This window comes from Microcaecilia unicolor, chromosome 3 (genome assembly GCF_901765095.1).
Source record: "Microcaecilia unicolor chromosome 3, aMicUni1.1, whole genome shotgun sequence".
NCBI classification, from domain to species: Eukaryota; Metazoa; Chordata; class Amphibia; order Gymnophiona; family Siphonopidae; genus Microcaecilia; species Microcaecilia unicolor.
This window is the reverse complement of record NC_044033.1, coordinates 309,198,422-309,222,297: the sequence shown is the minus strand read 5'-3', so window position 1 is coordinate 309,222,297 and position 23,876 is coordinate 309,198,422. Positions and strand designations below refer to the sequence as shown.

Genomic DNA, 23,876 nt, shown 5'->3' with positions numbered 1-23,876 from the left:
AGGGGTGTCATCATTAGGTTAAAGAGAGTCGGCGAGAGGGGAGATCCTTGTGGGACTCCACATTCGGGTGTCCATGTGTCTGAGGTGATAGGGTTAGATGTCACTTGGTAAGATCGTGTGGTTAGGAAGCCTTTGAACCACTTGAGGACGTTACCTCCAATTCCAAAGTATTCAAGGATGTGTAGTAATATTCCGTGATCAACCATATCAAAGGCGCTGGACATATCGAATTGTAGGAGAAAGATGTTGTTACCAGTTGCGATCAGTTGTTTAAATTTGGTCATGAGAATGACTAATACTGTTTCGGTGCTGTGGTTAGACCGGAATCCTGATTGGGAATTAGTTGCCTCTACTCAGACTTAAATTTCTGGGTAGACTGGGTGGGCATAGCTCATGGATTTCCTCTCTGCCAGGCCTCCCCCTCTCCCTCCCCCCCCCCCCCCCCACCGAAGTGGCAAATATCTTGGCTGGCAGGGATCCCCCAAACTCTGCCAGTTGAAGATTCCTCTTCACAGTCCCTCGAGCTGTCTGAATCCCGGGGTAGTTGATGGTGCACTTCTAGCCACTGACATAGACAGCCCCACATGCATGCTCAGTTCCTGCACATTGGGGGGGGGGGGGGTTGTGTCAGCAGCTGGAAGTACGCCACCGACTACCCCGGGATTCAGACAGCTCAAGGGACTGGAGAGGACTCTACAGCAAGCGGGCTTTGGGGATCCCTGCCAGCTACACTGATGATGTGCTTTGCTGCTGGGTGGGCCTGAACCAAAATCAGGTGGGCCCCTGCCCACCCATGGCTATACCAGTTTTCAATATGGGATTTATAGATGGAGAGAAACACAGAGTAGTAAGAGAGAAATAAGCTGTAATAGAGTAAAACAAAACTGTAAAGGCCTGTATAAATGTGATCTGAATGCCTGAGGTGAGATCTTTTCTGTCACTCTAATGGAGTTCTTTTTTATTAATATTACTATATTTATTTATAATGTTTATTTTTTGTAAACTGCTGTGATCTGTGCAAGTGAAGAGCTATAGTAAATTTTAATCAACTATAACTATAATAGCTATGTGATCCATCTTGTTCAGCCTCTCACAAAATTCTGTTACTGTGAAACAAAGACCCAGATCACTTCCCATTGTATTGTGGTTCATGGCTTTCAGCTGGGTGTTGCTTGACTGCAAAGCTAACCCAATCCCATCCATCTGTTCTTCTGCCCTCTGTGCCCAGTTTCCTTCCTCCCACCACTCCCCCGAACATCTTTTCAATCTATAAGAAACTAAAGCTGAAAAAAAGCTTTCTTAAGGAAGAAGCCAGACCAGAGGTCAAGGCTCTAATGAACTCTGGGAATTTGAGAGCCCAGTCCACATATGGCTGCCCTGGGTGGCAAGGAGATGAGGAGGTCAACAGGTCAGAGCAAAGTGGAAGCATGAAGAAATGCTTAGAAAGAGGTCTTTTCCTGCAAAGGATAGGGGGGTCATGGGACATGCAGAATTGTAATGGGGGGGGGGGGGGGGGGGGAATGCAATCTGCTCTCAGGAGCTGGAAGTCAGAAAACTGAGTATGTCGAACTCACGTAACTCAGATTCAGAAGAGTGGGTTTCTGCAGAGCTGGAATAATATAAAGATGATTGTAAAAGGGCTGAGAAAACTTGAGTTTGGTAACTTGTGATTTTGCAGACATATAGGGAGGGGGCAGCGGTGTACCGGGGACGGTAAAGGCAGTCCGTCCTGGGTGCACGCTGCAGGGGGGGTGCAGGCAGCAGCTGCGCAGCTGTCAGCTCCACCGGTTCCCTGCTCCCTCTGATGTTACTTCCTGTTCTGGAGCAGAGGGAGCAGGAAACCGGCGGAGCCGACAGCCACGTGGCTACTGCCACAGCACCCCAGGAGGTAAGAGCAATGAACCCCGGGGGGGGGGGGTGTTTTGAGGTGATGCACCGGGGAGGGACACTGCTGCACCCAGGGGGGGAAGCTGCACCTGTTGGGGGGGGGGGGGGGTGGAAAGATGCTGCATCCAGGGGGTGCGCAGTGGCGATCCATCCCAGGGTGGCAGCTGACCAAAGAACACCACTGGGAGGGGGAGGGGTTAATTCTATAAAGGGGCACCTAGTTTTAGGCACCAAGAAGGCTCTTAATTTCTCGTTCAGAATACTAGTGTAGCAGGGCAGATATGCATGTATATTTTAGGCATGATCTATCACACCAGCCATAGTGCCAGTGAAAACGCTCATGTCTAGGGGCCCGATATTCAGCCGGTGATGGTCAGCACTTTTACTGTCTGCTACCAGCGTTAAACCCGAATATTCAATGCCAGACTGTTTCCAGCAACCAGCATTGAACATCCAGGGTTTTTTTAAACTTCTAAAAAGTCAACCGGCTATGCCGATATTCAGTACTAACTGGTTAAAGTTTTAGCAATTAAAGACAAGACAATGATTTATGTGGTCCTATTTGACCTCTAAACTTATCCAGGGACAGCAGAAAATGCCTATTCTTAAATGTCATCTTCTGCTACCACTGATCTCGTGGCAGCAGAAAATGATGTTTTACAAGGCATCTCCTGCTGTCACTGGAAAGGGAGGCTGTTCAGCTGTCTCACAGGAAAGTGAAAGTTAAAATGCATTGTAATGCCATCCATGATTGTTAAAGCTGCCCTGAATTAGGCAGAACCTCTGTGAGTAGTCTAAACAAAAGGTTTCTGAAAAATATTCATATGGGAGGCTGTGCTGAGGTGGAGCTGTGGGCAGTTCTGGGCGGAGCTATGTGTGGGCTGGGGTGGAGCTATGGGCGTCCCCTAAATCTCCCACTGGGGACTCGGAGGCTGACTCCCTTGGCAGCTATGTATGTGGTTCCTGAACTGAAGGGCTGAGTAGAAGCTAGGAACAGAATAAGATTCTCTCCCAATCCCTGAATCGCTATTCTGGACCACTGACCTACTTCCAAGCTCGATTGCAAATGAACTGGAACTGCTAAGTGTGGTAAGAGTGACCTGAGACCCTCCCCCTATTGGTACCGAGGAGTGAGTTGTAGCGCCTACAGTCTGAAATTTTGAGCTTTGTGTGGGAGTGGGGTTGCTCTGCGAGGTTGTCTAGGAAAGTGATGTGTGGGGTCCAGTAGAACAAGGGGGTCGGGGAATGCCTAATCTGCTTTGGTATCATTTGGCCACTCAATTAAAAATGATTTCAGAGTGGAGTAAGGGAGTAAGATCACCTACAACTGTGCTAGAACAGTTTTTTTGTGCAGGATTATTCTTTGGACAAATTCCTAATAGAGATTACAAGAAGCTGTCAAGTAATCCATTTATATCTCACTTGCTAACATTGTGGAGCATATTGAAGTATTGGCTTCGGGGCTCCCGTGCTCCTTCCTCATTCGCTTGGATCATCCAGCAACCTGGTTTCCCTGCTGGTTTGCGAAGGACAGTGTTTACAGCATGGACTCAGCGGGGCCTGGCTCGTTTCAGTGATTTTTTGGATGTGGGTGAGGTGCGGTCTCTTGAGGGGTTACGGGAGTCCCATGGGTTGCCAAGTTCAAATTTTTATGCATATTTGCAGATTAAGCATTATATTCAGTCAGGGGTGGTTACGTCATGATCCAGATGATACCGAGCACTTAGAGAACAATAACTAATTTATATCGGGTTTATTAGAGGGTATGATTTTGTGAAATTACCTTACATGTCCAAATGGGAAAAAGATTTGGGATGTGAAATGAGTGTGGCTGAATGGAAGAGAATATGTCAAGAAGTGAAAAAAGCTTCTATTTGTATTTTAATAAAGGAAAATGCTTTTAAAGTGTTAAGCAGATGGTATTACACGCCTGACAGGATAAAAGCCATGTTTCCTGGCTTCTCCAATCAGTGTTGGAGGTGTGGTTCTGATATAGGCACCTTCTTCCATATCTGGTGGACTTGCCCATTGTTGCAGAGCTTCTGACAAGAGGTGGCTCGGCATTTGACTAATACTATAGATATCATATTTCCTTGCGACCCTAAATGGTGTCTTCTTGGCTGGGGCAATCGTAGAGGATTAAAATGGCAGGGTCGTATCAAATGGCTCTGTCTGGCTGCTGCAAGGACAAGCATTGCTTCTTACTGGCAACAAAGTAGAGGACCCACGCTACACAGTTGGATGGTGAAAATAAAACTGGTAGCAGAACTGTAGAAATTGACTGATCGCCAACTAGGGCGTTATGATCCTACCGCAGATGAATGGACACATTTAGATCGACTAATAGGAGAAGTTTATAGGCTTATGGGGGGAGGGGGATGGGTTTGTTCATTTGTTTGGAGGGTTCGAGGGGGATGGGAGGATTTGGGGGGGGATAATAGAAGATGGACGAATTGTAATTGGTGTCTGATATTGGTTGTGGGTACTCTATCTTATTATTAGGGAGAAGGTACTTTATTGTTATACTGGAGCACTGGTGAGATATGTATATCTGGTTGCGATTTGTTATCACTTTAAAAATTTTAAATAAAAATTTAAAGTAAAAAAAAAAAGAGTGGCCTGAGAGAAAGGAACTGCATGTATGTTTTGTTTGTGGCCCGGGACCGGAGCTAGTGGATAGGTTGAGACCAGGGTTACATTATGTTCAGGGGTGTGCTGGTAAATTTTTAACAACGGGCTCTCTCTCTCCGGGCACAGCCGGCCCTGAAATTCTTTTTTTTGGGGGGTGAATACATTCCTCTCTCTCCCCTCCCTTGTGCGGGCATGCTAGGCATACACCTTTGTCGAGCACCACCAGCCAATAAATGGACCTCCACCATTCTCTGCTGCTTGTTTCTGGCTCTGAGCAGCATGATGGAACCTTCTTGTGCTTGCATTAAAAGTCTCAGCCTGATGCTCAGAGTCAGAAACAAGGAGCAGGGAGCAGCAGCAGTCTATTTACTTGGCTGGTGGGGCCAGCATTACTGCCAGCAAAGTAAAAATGAATTCAGGAGGGGGCCCAAGCCCACATTTTGGGAGTCAGTTGTTAAAGTAGCCATGGGGAGGCCTACTTTAATAACCGGCTCCCAAAATTCTTAAAAACTTAACAAATGGCTCTCGTGAGCCCGTGAGAGCCTGCTCCAGCACACCACTAATTATGTTCTTATGAAAGGTATCAAAATGGGGTATGTAATTTATGTATACCACAAGATAGAGGGATATCAACTGTATAATCCTACAACATTTCAGCCTCAGATATGGCTTAATTACATCTTTAAAAAATGAGAACTCTTTATCAATAAAAAAAGTATATTTTTTAGAAAAACACATTTGAAAAATAGCAAACTTCAAAACACGTATATCTCTGTAATCAACTGGAAGTTTTGGACAAGATGCTGACCATGGTTTCTATTGAGAGTGATCAAATTTCAATAATGAAAGTTGCCCAAAGGTATCCCTCCAAACTTTTAATAGCCTTTATCTCTGTTATTTGTAACCCCACTCTTAGTACCTTTTTGCACAGTGGGGCACAATTTATGTTCTCTTATTCTGTATTGGGTGAGGGTCTGTCCATGTTCTGAATGTGTGACTGAGGTGAAGCATTCTGTTAGTGTTGTAGTGTGTGTATAGGAGTCTGTAACTGTCCAGAGGTCTCACTCACATGGTTGTTATATAGCAGAACTCCATCCAGGGTAATAGCTGTGACCAATTATTTTGCTGATACGTAGCTATGTAAGAAGGATTTCAGGATCTGATTGACCCTCTCAGTCTGGCTATTAGTTTGGGGGGGTGATATCCTGAGGAGTAGCCCAACTTAACCTGCAGAGTCCCACAATTGTATGATTCATTCAACATATTTTAACACCTTACTTGTTAGAGGTGTATACAGAAATGTTAACAAAGGGAGAAGTGTCTGGTACTATGGCAGAAGCCTTGGCCATTGTTTTACTCAAACTGGGCCATGATTCTTTATTAGCTTCTAATTATAGACCTTTATCCTTCATTAATATAGATGGAAAGATTTATGCTAAGTTATTGGCTAACAGACTATTCCAATATATTTCAAAATTAGTTCAAACAGACCAAACAGGTTTTATTAGTAACAGACACTCCTCGAACAATGTAAGGCTCTGTCTTCAATTAATGCAATACTCAGGATACTTGCTCTTCCAGCCTTTTCAGTGTCTCTTGATGCTGAGTTGAATGGCAATATATGTTCAGAATTTGGTTTTGGCTCTAATTTTTGCCACATGGTTAGGTCTCTTTATAGTAACCCTTCTGCTAGACTTTACTTCAACAAATCATAAAACCCAATGAAAGGCAAACAATTTTACAATATCTGAAAAGGATACTTTCTCAAAAATATGAAATAGAACTCAGTGGGAGACCAAAAAACTGTCTTAATTTTGCTAACAAAGAAAATGATAAATTAATATTGAAAAGTTGAAACCTCGGTGTGGAAACCAAAACTGAGATGGCAGATACCTGCTCTCAGAAACAAAGTATTAACAGTATCACGTGTCCATACCCTAGCTTTAACACACCATCATCGGGTTCAACAAGTGTGTATGTTCTGTGCACTAATAGTGATAGCAGTGCAGCCCACAGTCGATCCAAGTCTCCAAATACTCATTTCTTAGGCAGAAGTTAGGGGACAGGCAACTGCAGAAGAGCATGCGGCAATCGCAGAAATCAATAAGCAACAATATTGGCAGCATCCCGGCACTCTTACAAGAAGTCCGAAGAATCATTGATGGTGAATATATCAGGGATAGAATGAATGTCTCATCAAGTGAGTGTGCTTAACAAGGGATTACCTTTTGTTCCTACTGTGAGATTTGGTTTCTGTTCTGTCCACAAATATTTAGCTCGTCTGATTCGTTCCTTGCAAATCAAATTTTTTTCTAAACATCCTTCTAATGAGGACTGTTCCATAATGAGGGCTCCTTCCCATTGGTGCCCTGCGGGACCTTTGGCTCCAGCATTTGCGACCTTCAGAGATTTGGTGTTAAGGGATATTGCGCAATTGGAAAAACAATTTCATAAGAAACGTTTTTCTAATATGACTGGTCTAGAAGTTAAGGCAGTGAGGGCGGTCTTTTACTAAAACTTAGCTTGAGTTATCTGCAGCAGGGCTTATAGGAATAAAATGGTCCCTGGTTCAGATAACTCAAGCTAAGCTTTAGTAAAAGACCCCCTGAGACAACTGCAATGGGGCCCCCATTTAGTTATAAAACCTGCTGATCAGGGAGGTTCCATTATATTTATTTGTGGCATTTATTTATTTGTGGCATTTATACCCCGCTCTTTCCCGCTCAATAGCAGGTTCAGTGCGGCTTACATGTATGGTACAAAGTATAACAGAGATAATACAAAGTATGGGACAGAGTGTCGCATAGATGATAGAGTTACATAGAGTAGGACAAAAGTGATAGGTGTGGGGAGAGAATTGGAGTGTGGGTGGTGCTAGTGGTGTGACTTAGGATCGGGGTTTAGGATTTGTCATTTGGGTAGGCTTGTTTGAAGAGGTAAGTCTTCAACAGTTTTCGGAAGGGTAGGTATTCATTGGTTATGAACACTAACCAATATCATTCTGAGGTCTTCAAACATCTTAATAATAGTGCCCATCGTACTCTTTTGGATACGTTTTTTATTTGGACATGGGATTCATCATCTTTACAATTATTTCTAGCCTGGCTTAATTCATTGGACTGCCATTTGCATTTCATGATGACCTATAGTACTGAGGAAGTCTCATTTTTAGATACTAAGATGGTAAAAATGTGGTCTGCTCTTTTCACATCTGTATATAGGAAATCCATTGAGATGCATACATACAGTACCTGAGATATGATAGTTGTCATCTGGGCTTTTTTTGAGGGGGTACTTGGAGGTACTGAGTACCGGCACCATTTCCATTGTCTGCTAAAATTGATCTATGGGCCCCAAGTTTTAATGAAAGAGCTCAGGCTCTACACCATAGGCGCCTGGTATAAGAGGCTTGGGGAGGCTATGCCTCCCCAGCCACAGCAGGATGGATCAGCTGTTTCTATAGAAATGCTAAATAGTATTAGTAGTAGTTCTTCTGCTAGTCCTGCTGCTCTGGGGGGTTTAAATAGCAGCAGCAGTGAAAGCCGTCTCTAGCCTTGTGTATAACCAGTTGTAATTTGATTATCTTACTGCTGGGAGAACAGAGCAGGGGGGTTGGCTGGAGGTGTCCTGGGTTGCCAGGGAGATATTTAACTAGGATCATGAATTCCTGCACATGAGCAGTTCACACCAAAGAGACTTACACTGACCCCTGAAATTTTAAAAGTGCTAAAAATAAGTTTTAAAAGTATTTGCATTAAATCTAATTGCAGCATTTAGGTGCTAGGAAGTGGGATTGGTATGCTATGTACTCAAATTTGCTCAAGCCAGATGCAAATTAGTCCATTTTTGGGAGGTTCTCATTTGCATATTTATGGGTAAAAATTGTTGGAAATGTTTACAGCCTTAATGTTAGGGCATGGCTCTGATCAAAAATGTGAACTTTGATCCAAAAACGAAGGGTTTAGCTAGTGTTTTTGACTAAAAATTCCCATTAGAGTGTCTGTATGTTAATCTGCATTCAAATAGAGCTCTCTGATTGGATGAGCAGCTCCTGTTAGAAAATCTGCCCGGGAACAGAGAGGAGAGGAGAGAATCAATGGGTGGGTGGGTGTGGATGGCTGGAGGGGGGGCAGGGGAGAGGAGAGAATCAATGGGTGGGTATGGATGGCTGGAGGGGGGGCAGGGGAGTGAGGACAAGAAATGAAGAAGAAAGGCAGAAAGTAAAGAAATAAATGGAAAGGAAGCCCTGGAAACGGAGTTAAGAGGACAGATAGCAGCAGAATCGGATACTGGGCCAGCATGATCAGAAAAACAAAGTCACCAGACAACAAAGGTAGAAAAGATAATTTTATTTTCATTATAGTGTTTGGAATATGTCCACTTTAAGAATCAGGTGCTCAACATTAAATGTTTATATTTATTTACTTATGTATGGCATTTTATCCCACATTAAACATGAATTAGGATGTTTTGTGGCTCTACATGAGAATTGTGATATTATGATCCTTGTTTCATATTATTGACGGTCTGCATTTTCCGTATGGGTGGTATATTGGTGTATTAGGTTCTGCCCAGTGTACTATTTATGGTACAGTAAGGTTCTGAGTGTGTTTTTGCACAAAGTTGTGCATAGTGTTTTGTAGTTGAGCGATTGTGGTTAGTATATGCTTTGAGCAACCACTTTATTCTTTGACATATGATACATATCTAATATCTAAATTTAATAAAAGGTATTAATTGTGACTTTTATTTTTATTTATTTTTTCTGTGTATTATCAGACAATTATGGATTTAAGCTCCACCCCTGGCCCCACCCCTAGCCCTGCCCCCTTCAACCTCCCCAAACAGTTGGGCCACCGACCGCCTATGCTCTACACACCAATTTTGCCTTATCATAGATTCTGTGACTGGTTGTAGGGGGCCTGGCTATTATGGGGTGGGTCACTCAGTGATCACTGCATCCCTGAAGGGTGGCCTGGCATTTGAGTACTGGCATCTTTTTTGCTAGAAAAAAACGCACTGTCATCCTACAAGACTCAGACAAGTCTAACTCATAGGTCAATTTTTAAGGATAAGGAGAATATGCACTATTGGTCATGAATTTAAAAACCAGGCCAAAAGTTTGACCACTCCTTATTTTGGACAGAGGCTATCCTCCACATGCAATGAAACAGGTTTATCTCAGGGCAAGGTATGCTCAACCTGACTTTTTACTTCAGGAACAAACTCATCAGACTCTTGAGAAACAAATATGTGTACTTCCTTTTTCTGATAGATCTGCTCAAGTGTCATCAAGTATTCGTAAACATCGATCAGTGTTGACATTACATGAGGTGTTTCAAACGGGTCCGTGTATTGCTTACACGAGACCCAAAAATCTAGCAGACCACATTATACATAGTTCTAGTGGTATCCAGATGAATTGTATTGACAACAATGGACATTATGTTCATGTGGGACTTGTACTGTATGTTTTAATTCTCTTGCTTGCAGCCAATGGACAAATCTGATTACGCAGCGCCAATATATGTTGAAGACTAATACCACCTGTATTTCTGATCATGTTATCTATATAATTATTTGTCCTTGTGATAAGATATACATTGGGCACATGACTCAGATTATTAAAACCAGACTTCAGGAACATCGTAGTCACCTGTGAATTCAGACTCTTTCAGCTCCTATGGTTGCTCATTGTGTATCCATGAAACACATTTTTGAAGATCTCAGTTGGCTCATTATTGAACAGATCTCAACACATTATCAGGGTGACAGACAAGCACGTCTGAAATTTCAAGAGCAGTCTTGGATTTTTGAACTAAAAGCAATAGATTCCAAAGGCCTACATGATTGTATTGAATGGATAGCATTTTGTAAATTTTGTAAAGTGAGTGGAAGAGTAGCCTAGTGGTTAGTGCAGCAGGCTTTGATCCTGGTGAACTGGGTTCAATTCCCAGTGCAGCTTCTTGTGACTCTGGGCAAGTCACTTAACCCTCCATTTCCCCAGGTACAAAATAAGTACCTGTACATAATATGTAAACTGCTTTGATTGTAACCACAGAAAGGCGGTATATCAAGTCCCATCCCCTTTCCGGTTCCTCCTTCTTTTTTAACAGTGTTGAATTTGGCATTTCTATGCCTGCTGCCATTGTGATGATTTTGATGTTCCAGGCATCCTTGATGTCCTTGTATGGGGGGTTCCTGAAAAAGGGATTTATTTCCAAAATGGAGCTTTGTTGAACCTGACTGAATTGAGACATCTCTAAGATAAGTGTTTCTCAATAATTGTTTTTGGATGCAATTTATAGACTTGGCATCATGACTGAATAAAGTTCTTACAGAAATATTCTCAGTGATATACTATCCTGCTTATAATTGAAAAAGAAAAACGCCTATATTGCGACCCAAATCGGGAGATGGACGTTTATCTCACAAAAACGAATAAAGCGGTATAATCGAAAGCCGATTTTTGGACGTTTTCAACTGCACTCCGTCGCGGATGCGGACAAAGTTGATGGGGGCGTGTCAGAGGTGTGGCAAAGGCGGAACTGGGGCGTGGTTATCTGCCAAACAAAGATGGGCGCATTTCACCGATAATGGGAAAAAAGTATGCGTTTGTAGCTAGAATTTAGGACACTTTTCCTGGACCCTGTTTTTTCACGAATAAGGCCCCAAAAAGTGCCCTAAATGACCAGATGACCACTGGAGGGAATCGGGGATGACCTCCCCTGACTCCCCCAGTGGTCACTAACCCCCTCCCACCACAAAAAAATGATGTTTCACAACTTTTTATTTTCACCCTCAAATGTCATACCCAGCTCCCTGGCAGCAGTATGCAGCTCACTGGAGGAGTTGTTAGGGGGTGCAGTGGACTTCAGGCAGATGGACCCAGGCCCATCCCCCCTACCTGTTACAATTGTGCTGCTTAATGCTTATTAGTCGTCCAACCCCCCCCCCAAACCCCACTGTACCCACTTGTAGGTGCCCCCCTTCACCCCTTAGGGCTATAGTAATGGTGTAGCCTTGTGGGCAGTGGGTTTTGAGGGGGATTTGGGGGGCTCAACACACAAGGGAAGGGTGCTATGCACCTGGGAGCTCTTTTACCTGTTTTTTTGGTTTTGTAAAAGTGCCCCCTAGGGTGCCCGGTTGATGTCCTGGCATGTGAGGGGGACCAGTGCACTACGAATCCTGGCCCCTCCCACGAACAAATGCCTTGGATTTATTCGTTTTTGAGCTGGGCGCTTTCATTTTCCGTTATCGCTGAAAAACAAAAACGCCCAGCTCACAAATTGTCGAATAAAACATGGACGTCTATTTTTTCCGAAAATACGGTTCGGTCCGCCCCTTCACGGACCCGTTCTCGGAGATAAACGCCCATGGAGATAGACGTTTTCGTTCAATTATGCCCCTCTCTGTATAACACTTGGTCGCACTATTTTTTAAATGTTTTTGGTGCATAGAATATACACATACATTGAACCTGATGATGGTGTGTTAAAACTAGGCTGTGGGTACTTGACACTGTTAACACAGCTTTGTTTCTGAGAACAGGTATCTGACATCTCAGTCTACAATTTTGGAATCCAATATTGAAGAACAAGATGGGTGCAGACTGTGGACTAAAAGACTTCGTACTTGCAGATCAGCATCCATATGTCAGTCTTTGTTTTTTAGTGCTCACAGACCTCCATGGATACCAGTGAAACTTAACAAAAATTTTCCAGACATCTCGGATCGCTGCTGGTCTTGCTCAATAGATAAGGCTTCGTTAGAACATATAATATATTGGTGACCAAATGCCCACTCTTTTTGATCTCAGATTTGGCAGAAAATACAAGAACTTCTGCACACATCTAAACCATTATCATGTAAAGGTGTACTTCTTAACCTCTTTTAACCTCGTCACACTTTTACAGAGGATAATATTCATTTAGTAGCTATATTGACAGTTATTGCCATGCAAGACATCTTACCCTTCTGGAAGAACTCTCAAAATCTTAACTTCCATCTTTGATGGCAAAATATATGATGTATTTATCATTATAGCTCAAAGACTTCCTGTGAAATCACGTCTTTCTCACACATGGGAACCTATTAAAAATTATCGAGGAGTCTGATATACCTCTATACGTACTTATACATGCATGGCTTCCCTTCCTAAAATGGTGTTACTATAGAAGAATTAGTTGAGTGGGTGAGTGGGAATTGTTTGTATGTTTCATAGCAATACTGCATTCTTCTATAACATTTGTTATATGATCTGTCACTATGGGGACCTTTTACTAAAGCTTAGCTCGAGTTATCTGCAGCAAGGCCCATAGGAATAAAATTGGCCCTCCTGAAGATAACTCGAGCTAAGCTTTAGTAAAAGACCCACTATATATGTGTGATGTTTGGTTAAGTTGGTTATTATGAATAATCTCAACAGAATGTTGAACTCATAAATTTAAGATAATTACTGGGGGAGGTGAGGGGAGTGGACAAAAGAGAAAACTTCTGCAGTATTGCTTTCAAAATCTGCACCCTGGTTCATAAAATAATCTACGGCGAAGCCCCGGGATATATGACAGACCTCATAGACCTGCCAACCAGAAACACAACAAGATCAGCACGAACATACCTAAATCTTCACTACCCAAGCAGCAAAGGACTCAAATACAAATCAACGTATGCATCCAGCTTCTCCTACTTAAGTGCACAACTATAGAACGCTCTGCCAAAAGTAGTAAAAACAACATACGACCACCTAAATTTCCGGAAAGAACTAAAAACAAACTTGTTCAGGAAGGCATATCCCACCGACCCAACATAAAAGTCTGAGTACCTGCAACACAACAAAACTATAGATCGTATCGGACACACCCAACTTCCCTCTTCCTCTCAAAGTTTCCCGATATATCTACCACACATGAACCTTATGCTACCACAATAACACCTTGTATTTGTTCATACCGGAACTGGCGAACGCCACTTCTGGCACTATGTAAGCCACATTGAGCCTGCAAATAGGTGGGAAAATGTGGGATACAAATGTAACAAATAAATAAATAAATAAAAAGTAGCATTAACAAGAGAAACTATGACAAATTGAGAAAATTAGAAAAAAACATTAAAGGAGGGATTGAAAAGGTTGAAAATTTGCATGTAGTGGGGATACTGTTTGGAAGCTCAGACTAGATGCATTTTCCCCTGGAGTCTATATAAGGTGTGGCGAGTAGCGTGCGTTAAATTGTGTGTGTGGCCAATTTACATGCACTACTCAATTGAGTAACAAGCCAATCAGTGATGATAGTTGGTCGATAACAACACATTATCATATGTAATTGGCAATAATTGGAATTTACACATGCTTCTTTTTAGGCGTATTCTAAAAATAGGTACATGTAAATTCTAACGGGCATAGCTGAAAAGGGCCATGGAGGAGTGTGGGCATGTCAGGGGCATTACTTGAATTTACGCATGTTATTATAGAATTCAGGGGAACGTGTCTACATTTAGTTACAGGTATTTACACCAGGTTTTCAGTGGCATAAATGGCATTCTCCAGCCCTATGGGCTATTCTATACACCACACTAAACTATAGGAGTGTTATATAGAATAGCACTAGGCACTTTAATCTGATGCATCTAGATTTTAGATGCCATTTACAGATTCTGGCCTTTTATGTATTAGAAAAGATAGAAAGCAGACCAAAGACAGCCAAGGTTAGATAGTGAGATGAAAGAGGCTATTATAGCCAAAGGGAGATCTTTCAAAAAATGGAAAGTGTATCCAAATGAAGAAAATAGGAAAGAGCATAAGCAATAGTAAGTTAATTGTCCTGCATTAATAACGCAGACCAGAGCAAAACTTCAAATACTTTGGGGGTATTATTCAGTGGCAGCAGTCAGCTTTTTGTTAAATGCTGTCCACTACTGGATGAATTTTGCCAGATATTTAAATGTCGGGCCCTATGGGCTAGATTCTATATATCACGCCTATAAAATCGGCACCGAAAAAAATACGCCTAGGCATATTCTATAAACTACGCCCAATTTAGGAGTAGTTTATAGAATACGCCCAATGCCCAACGCCCAATGAAAACCTGGTGTAAATGCTGATGCCTAGATTACATGCAGAATGGGCATATTCTATAACAGTGCATGAAGTTAAGGAACTCCTATGTCCTCCCCATGACCATGCCCCCCTTTCAGATCTGCATTCTAGAATTTACGTGCATCACTTTATAGAATATGCTTAGAAAATTGTGTGCATAAATTCTAATTAATGCCAGTTAGTATCAAAATTGCTTGTTAAGTTCAATTACTGACACTGATTGGCTTGTTAGGCCAGAAAGAAGGTGACTGTCAAAGGTTACCTAGGTACTGCTAAAATTCGATGGTGGTACCTAGATAGCTACTCAGTTAACTTAGGATAGCAAGTTAACCAGATGGTTACCCAGGCACCACCACTGAATACTCACAGTGCCCAGGTTACTCCCAGCTCTGCTCCTGGACTGCCCCAGCTCTAACCGGATAGTACCGCATCAGTCTGCTCAGATTTTCAGCAACAGGATCTGGTTATGTGCCATTGAAAATCCAGGTATTAAGCAGTCAGCACTACTTATCCTGTGACTACGTATAGCTTGGATTGGCCACTGTCAGAGACAGAACTTATGCCTTAAGAATGCAAACCCTCACCGTAGCTCTGACTCCTGCATTGATGAAGCATCTGTCCAGTCTTCGCCATCATTCGCTAGAAGAAAATAAGGACACGGTTAGAGGAGTTGCATGTAATAACCTGTATTTCCTGTTACTATACTGGTTCATCACTGAAAATATTACAACAGGCTCAGCTTCCAAAACGCAGTTGACTTGAATATATACATGCCAGGTTTCATAGGGAGTCAAATTCTGTAGTTCTTGGTCTGACGCTGTCATTCAAATGACAAAAATATATGGGAAGAGACTAAGAATGGAGAAAAACTTAAGGTAGTTTTTAATTAAGGTTTATGGCACCATAGGCCCTGGTTGAGTTGGAAGCCCAAAAACATAGGAAGCTTCAGACATCGTTTGTTCATGTTCTACTTACCATCTTCTCAAAATTGATAAGGTGATCCACAACTGTCCTATTTCCCTCATGGATGAAAGTCATGTCTGCAGGGGAAATCAGTGTCAGTAAATATCCATTTGAGCACTTGATACAGTCAGCTCCGCCATTTCAAATGAGTTTTCTTTAAAGTGTTCCTTCTCTGCTCCTTTCTCTTTTATTATAATTCTTGCTTTAGCAGTATATATAACATGTGAAAGTGTCCTGTGTGGAGAGACTGTGGGAAATCATACCTTTCAGAAGCAGTGGAATGAAGGGGATGAATGGAGGGCTCAACTTGGCAACAGCCAGCCTGTAGGCTCGGTGATTCCAGGATGGGTCCTGAAGGAGAGGAGAAACATCTGGGATTAACAGAATAATAATCACATGAATAGTAATGTCTTTGCTGTGTTTCATGTATGGAACGTAGTCTATCAAAAAGGCAAAATTTGTCAGAAGTTGCTCCACCAAAATGAAGCAACTTAACAGCACATTGTGATCAGCTATTCGATCTTTCCTTTTTCCTGAGCATTTCCGGTTGGTGGTCCAAGCGCTAATTGTGTCACAGCTTGATTATTGTAATTCTTTATTTTATTTATTTATATATGTTGGTCTTTCAACAAAATTATGTAATAGGTGACAATTATTGCAGAACACTGCTGCAAAATTGCTTTTTAGTTGGAAAAAGTTTGTCTGTTCAACCCCATTGTTTGTTCAATTACACTGGTTACCCACTCATGCTCAGTCTGAATTTAAAGTAGTCTTTTTCGTATTTAAAATGTTGCATGGTTTTTGTCCCTCTCATATTCTAATATTTCCAGCTGCATGAAAATCATCATGCTTTAATTCCACATTGAATTTAGGTTTTTCCAACTGTTAGAAATTTAAACGTTTTCTTCATAGTTCTTTTGTGTATTAGTCTAGTAAAATTTGGAATAATATTCCTATTAAAATTTGAACATTGCCAGAATATTGGAACTTCTGTAAAGCTTTGAGAACTTTTTTATTTAATAAGTATTTTAATTTGTGATGGGGTGTGTTCTTTTATTATATTTACTGTGTTAGATTATTACTGGTGATACAAGTGGGATATAAATGCTGTGAATAGAACAGAATATCATTGGGTGGTGTTAATGCTGCTAAAGCATATTGTGATGTCATTAGGCACTGTAAAAGCTGCTTTGCTATTGGTCAGTCAGGGGCAGCCTAAGGCAATCTGCCGCCTGAGGCGAGGGCTGAGATGGTGCCCTCCCCTGACCATGATCTGGCATCTCTCCCCTTTCTTCTTCAACCCCTTCCCTGAGCCTATTTTTGTTTTGCAAATGACGGTGGCAGCAACAATTCCCATAGGCTGCCCTGCTGCCAGCACTGGCCTCTTCTCTCTACTGCGGCCTGCCTCTGAGGAAACAGGAAGTTATGTCAGAGATGGGCCGCAGTAGAGAGAAGAGGGCAGCCAATAGGAATCGCTGCCACTGCCGGCTTTTAATAAACAAAGGTAGGCTCAGGGAAGGGGATTAAAGAAGGAAGGAGGGAGATGCCAGACCGCGGCTGGTGTGGGAGGATATGCTGCTCCCTAAAGAGTGTCGCCTGAGGCCCCCACCTCAGGTGGCCTAATAGTAGGGCTGCCACTGCGTCAGTTCCTTATGATACACTGACTGTGCAAGAAAAGTGACATGACACGGACAAATCAGTTTATTCAACTGTTTTGTAAATATTTTAAACAAGGCAAGGACAACTTTCAAAGCCAATGCATACAGGTAAACTGACCTGGCTGAAAAAGGTCCACCATCTTCACTACAGATAAAATAACTTTTAGCTGAATTGGAAAGAGGCACTCTTGGGAGCATGTTTAAGATGGAGAGAAAAAACCATGCATGGTGGAATGGATTTTCTAAATTGTACACACTGTTCTGCAGTCCAACAGGAAAAGCAAGTAGAAATGTACATAGGCACTTTCCCACGGATTCTATAAAGGTTGCTTACATCGTGCATCAAAATTTGAGTGTGATCCTGAGTTACATGCACAACTTAATAGATTAGTGAGCCATTAACAGTCAATAATTGGATTCTATCAATTATTGATGTTAGTTGGTGCCAATTAAGATTTGCGCGTGTATCTGGCTGTGTGCTTTTCTATAACACTGCTCACCAAATCCCATAGTGCACAACCCAGAAGGGGACATGGCCATGGGAGGGGCATGGGCAGGACAGGGATGTCCTGAAAAGTTGCATGCAGTGTTATAGAATTTGAGAGTTGCGCAACAGGGTTTACACCAGGTTTCAGTTGGCATAAGTCTTTGTGCCTAAAGTTGTTGGGTACTATGAGCTATTCTATAAACAGTGATTATCCAGAAGTGCTCTTTATAGAATAGCACTGAGCAGTATTGTTCCTAGTGCCTGACGTTTGGTGCCATTTACTGAATCTGGCCCCTTGGGGGTAATTCTATAAGGAGTCACCAGTTTCAGGTGGCAAGAATGTGCATAAATGTCAGTATTCTAGTCATATATACACATGTATGGACATATACATGTGTACATGACCATATTTTGGCCAAATGGTATTCTGTAAGTATCTGCCAGTGTTTGATGATGATGTGTACTTTATAGGTGAAAATCATTTCATATCACCAAAAATTGTGGGTTAGATGAACACTACGTGTTACAAACATTTTTTAAAAATGGAGGGAAAAGACCTTATAAATCACTAGAGGTGCTTCAATGCTTTGAAGCATAAACTTAGTCACCACCAAGACTTGCAATCATCATTGACCAAAAAACCTCCTTTTATAGACAGTCATTTTATTATATATAACATCTTCCTTTTTAGTAATTTTTTTATGCATATAAAGCAGTTTTATAGTGCATCAAGCATAGTTTACATGATCAAAACTTCAAGCACACTTATCTTATACTCCTGATGGAGTCCTGTTTTGTCCAAAGTTTTATCAAGGGAGTGTGCCCAAAACTGATTCAGCATTTCAGCATTCTGTTACTTGAAGATGAAAGTAACAAAATGTTGAAATGCTGTTGGGTGCCATATACAGAGTCCAGGGATAGTGACTGAATATTGTAACTATACACATAAGGGCAATTCTCTAACTGGGAGAACACATTGAAGCCCCAGTTGCACATGTGAATGTACAGAATACTGTCACTTTCACAAGTAAGTGTGCACTTAAGCATTAGTGGTAGAAAAGCAGGTAAGCATTATTCTGTAACTGTATGTAAGTGGCAAGGGGGCGTTTACAAAGGCGGACCATGAGAGGGGCATGCCACTTACAGTACATGCGCTGCTTACAGAATACTGTCAGTTACGCATGCTCTTCCCCTCTTAGGCTCCTAGATTAAAAGCATCCTAATTAGAGAGCTGCACAGGAATGGGGTTAGCCAGAATCCTGCAGTTCTCACAGGACTCCCGCTGAGATCCCCTCCAGGTCCACGGGACTCCCACAGGAATGGACACAGGTCCTGCGGGAATGGACACAGGTCCTGCGGGGATCCCACGGGGTGGACACAGGTCTTGCGGCATTCACATGGAAGTGTAGAGCCAGGCCAGCCTACCTATCCTTTCCTTGTGCCAAGGCAATTATAATCGCACTAAAAAAATTAATGGATATGGTTGATAGCATTGAAATCCCCATAAGCACTGAGAGGGGAAGTTATCAAAATGGGCAACTGTTGAGTTATTTTACCACAAGTTGGGTTATTTTAGTACAGGGGACAGGCAGGGGTGGAGGAGATTACTTGAGGGGATGGGTGGGAATGGAGGAGATTCCAGTGGGGACAGGTTAGGTTTCTGTCCTCCTGCAACTCTCTAGTCTTGATACCTAATCTGGGCACCCATATGCCATTCTAGAATAGGTTCGCCCCATGCGGCATTGGGGCACCTAAAAGGAGTCGCCTGCTTATAGAGTTACCATCATAGGTGCAAATATGCATAATCAGTATTGTGTATCAAGTAAAATCAAACTCAAACATATCATCACCGTGGAGGGCAGACTGTGGAGTACCACAGGGATCACCACTATCTCCGACCCTCTTCAACCTAATGATGACCCCACTAGCCTAGTCCTTATCCAACCAAGGCCTTAACCCTTCCATCTACGCAGACGATGTCATAATATACATTCCTTACAAAAATAAACTGACAGAAATCACCAACGAAATCAAACTAAGCTTCAACATCATGGACTCTTGGGCAAATGCATTTCAGCTAAAACTCAATAAAGAAAAAAAACACTGTCTCATCCTCTCATCTCACCGCAGCACGGCCAACCCCACAAGTATCGACATCCTAAATTACACCCTCCCTATCTCAGACAGCCTGAAAATCCTTGGTGATATAATGGACCATAACCTAACACTGGAGAGCCAAGTGAAATCTACTACAAAGAAAATGTTCCATTCAATATGGAAACTCAAACACGTGAAACAACTCTTCCCGAGGGAAACTTTTCGCAACCTGATACAATCAATGGTAATAAGCCAATTAGACTACTGCAATGGAATCTATGCAGGATGCAAAGAACAAACCTTAAAGAAACTTCAGACCGCTCAAAACACGGCAGCTAGGCTTATATTTGGAAAAACAAGATTTGAAAGTGCAAAACCCTGCCGCGAAAAATTACACTGGCTCCCAATCAAAGAACGCATTGCCTTCAAAATCTGCACCCTGGTTCACAAAATCATCTACGGTGAAGCCCCTGGATACATGACAGACCTAATTGACTTACCAACCAGAAATGCATCCGAATTAACACGAACGTATCTAAATCTGCACTACCCAAGCTGTAAAGGACTTAAATACAGATCTACCAACGCATACAGCTTTTCCTACATAAGCACACAACTATGGAACGCATTACCAAACGAACTGAAAATGACGTATGACCACCTTTACATCCAGAAAACACTAAAAACCACCCTGTTTAAAAAGGCATACCCTACCAATCCAACTTAAATGCCTGATCTCGGCTGTACAAGAAAACTAAAGCACGTAATAAACATAAAAACAACTTTTCCGCTCTACGATTCCTATTGTGTCTTCTGCCACATGAACTCCTATCTTACCACAAATCACACTGTATTTGTTCACACCGGAGTCGGCTAACGCCTCTCCGGTACTTTGTAAGCCACATTGAGCCTGCAAATAGGTGGGGAAATGTAGGATACAAATGTAATAAATAAATAAATAAAAATAAACTGAACAGATGTAATTTTTAAATGCCACATGTCGCGTTTTTAAAAAAAAAACTTGGTGACTATCATTGTTGAATATTGACCCACTTATGCTTTCAAATTCATATAAATCAATTATGTTAACGTAAGAATCAACATACAGTAAAACTTATATAGCAGAAATTCAATCTAAAAACAGTTAACTATTCAGTCTCCCAATCCCAGCAAAGGTAATTTAAATTTTCCATGAATCTCAAGAGGAAGTAGACTTAAGGACCCCTTATGAGACGACAAGAAGACCCTATTTGTAATATACCGATTTAGAGATTTGTCTAGACATTTGTGTAGTTTATCTTTGAAAATTTACAACAAACTATGTTGTGGTGGGCTAATGAAAATGGCACCCATAGAGGGAAATTTTCAAAGCTACATACCCAGATAAATAGCTTGGCAGAAAATTGCACTCCTCTGCCCAGCTAAAAGTGCACATGACTTTCCAGGGGAATGTTTAGGTCCAGGGCAGGTGCATTCGACTTTTAAATGTATGCATGCTATTTTGCCCTTGTTTAGCTGTCCACATAAAAGATAGGTGCAAACTACACAGCTGCTTCGAGTGTGTTCACTTTGTGGCTGTTACTTTTCCAAGGAAAGCAACGTGCATGGTTTTCTTTTTTAAAACTGGCCACAAATGTGCATGGACTAAAAGTGCCCACTTGTGACCATCTCTGGGAAAAGATGACTAAAGTGTCAGATCCAAAATGTTAAGAATGGCTGATTTTTTATGTCATGGGTCCATAAGCAGCCCTAAAAAGTTACATGTTATTTTTTCACTTAAGGATGAGGTTTGGACTGATGTGTTAAAAATTGTTTGCCGTAACAGTATTCATTAAAACCTCATTTTTTGGTTTATCGGTGACTTTAGTCACCTTTTCCCAGGGATGGTCATATATACATTGCAAACAACAGGGGCTATTCAAAATGACCCCCATAACACCTGACAAAATCACAGAAGAAAATAATATAGTTTCCTTCTGTAGAGAGCCTGCAGTCTATTAGAGCACAGGGAGACTTAGGGGCCTTTTTACTGAGCTGTGTTGGGTGCTAATGCACGCTTTACATAGCAAAATGGCCTAACACAGAACACACAAAGGCATTACATGTTAGTTTTGCTAAGTGCGTTTGCTAACTGTGTGGTAATAATTTTTTTTTTGAGGTGGCATGTAAAGGGAGGAGAGTGAGCATTCCTGCACTAACCAGTTAACGTATCTACATTACCACATGCTAACTGGTTAGTGCATGGATAATGCAGGAGCCCTTACTGCCTACAAAATACCGCCTACCACTCCTGCAGTAATTGTTAACAACGGCCGCACACGAATCGCAACATTAGTGCATTAATGCAAAAACTAGAAAATCGGGGATTTTACAGCTGAAGTAAAAATGGCCTTAGCATGCAGGAAAGACTCGTTTAAGGGTGTGTGCTAAGATCTGCTTTTACTGCAGCTTAGTAAAAGGACCCCTAAATAATTTCTTCAAGGTCACCTCTGAAATTGAATTTGCAGGGCTTCATATATTTTTATTGCTCCTTTTCTGCAAAGGTGTTCATTTGTATGAGAATATCATTAAAATTCTAACAGAAATCCACAGTGCAGGTCAAATACAGAGTAACTCACCATGAGGCTCTCAAAGTTGGAGTACAGTTTCCGGCTCTTATGAGGTAGCCGCTGGTATATCAAGGAAAAAACAAAAAGAAACACCTTTCAAAGTCAGTCCTCAAGGATACCTAGATATAAGCTGCAATAAAAATGTGGACTGCACTCCGCTTTGCCAACATCCCCAGTCCTACCCTGCAGCATCTCCTATTATTCAAGTACTGAGACCCTATCTCCACAACTCTACTGCAATTGACCAACTCAGCCAGCATAAATGACATATCAAATAAAATATTTAAAAAACATTCACTTATCTCATGCGCCCTGCACCATTAAAACCAGACGCTGAGGGCTCTGATGATTGAATCGCTCAATAATCATGAAGAAAAGACTGCTCTGTCCTGAAATGTACCCGACGCTGTGGGTTGCAGACTAACTTTCCTCAGAGACTTGGGTTAGGGCCAGGGGAAAATTCAAGGGAGAGACAGCCCTAACCCAAGTCCATGATTATTGAGCATTTCAATCACCGGAGCCTTCAGCGTCTGGTCAATTGCAGTGCATTTGTTCGGTTAGCACTAATGGGGCACACAATTGTACTTAGTACAAAATAGCACATTATTGCACATAAACTAACACAATAGTGAATGAGCAACCCAATGAGTGAAGTACAATGTTTTACCCCTTAGTGGTCTTTAGTAACTACCACGTGGGTGTTTAAATTTCTGAGGGTGTTCCTCTCTGATTGTTAGATTTGGTACATTCTCCTGGTTATGTTTGCTCTAACTTTAGAAGCAGCCATTTGCACCAACTGAAATGTGCTGCAAATGTATCCCCGTTATTCTATAACAATGCAGGTTAATTATAGGAATGCCCCATTACGCTCATGACCCTCCCATTTCCATGTCCCTTTTTTCAGATTGTGTGTACATTTTAAATTAAATCGAATTACTGCCAATTGCTTTTTAAAACTTACGAGTGCAACTGCCATTATAGAATACTATAATAAGTCCTAAGTTACACTTCTAACCTTAGGAACGAGCCCTTATGCCTGCTGAAAGGCTGGTGTAAATGCTCACTGATAGTATTCTATACCACGCATTTGTAAGTGCTAGGCTCACCTCTGACCTGCCCATGCCCCTCCTAGGTCCACGCCGTCTTCCAGTTGGGCACTATGGATTTTGTGTGCACACTGTGTAGAATCCCAACAAAGGTCAGTTACACACTCACTCCTGCCCCTAGCGGCAGCCTTTCCAAAATGGCTGCCATGACCTCTAGCAGCAGCCTTTTGTGATACTTCAGTAATACTGTGAGGACTTTACTCCTGCCCCTACCGCCCCTGCTGGACCTGTGATTAACACCAATTATAGCCAATAATTTGTTATTAACTCCAATTAGCAATTAATTATTAACTTACGTTTTGCATATAACTGACACTATTCTATAACTGTGTGTGCAACTCT

At 41.9% G+C, this 23,876-nt stretch overlaps 1 protein-coding gene across 1 annotated transcript in view; it reads right to left on the bottom strand.

Annotated features, from left to right (window-relative positions):
- Window positions 1-23,876, bottom strand: part of RAPGEF3 (Rap guanine nucleotide exchange factor 3) — a 270,982-nt gene that overhangs the window by 10,153 nt on the left and 236,953 nt on the right. The window contains exons 22-25 of the mRNA XM_030198304.1: window positions 22,438-22,488; window positions 15,841-15,928; window positions 15,590-15,654; window positions 15,199-15,253 (exon numbers count right to left, since the gene is read on the bottom strand). Coding sequence (XP_030054164.1) covers window positions 15,199-15,253; window positions 15,590-15,654; window positions 15,841-15,928; window positions 22,438-22,488 — 259 coding nt within the window. The remainder of the gene's footprint in view (window positions 1-15,198; window positions 15,254-15,589; window positions 15,655-15,840; window positions 15,929-22,437; window positions 22,489-23,876) is intronic.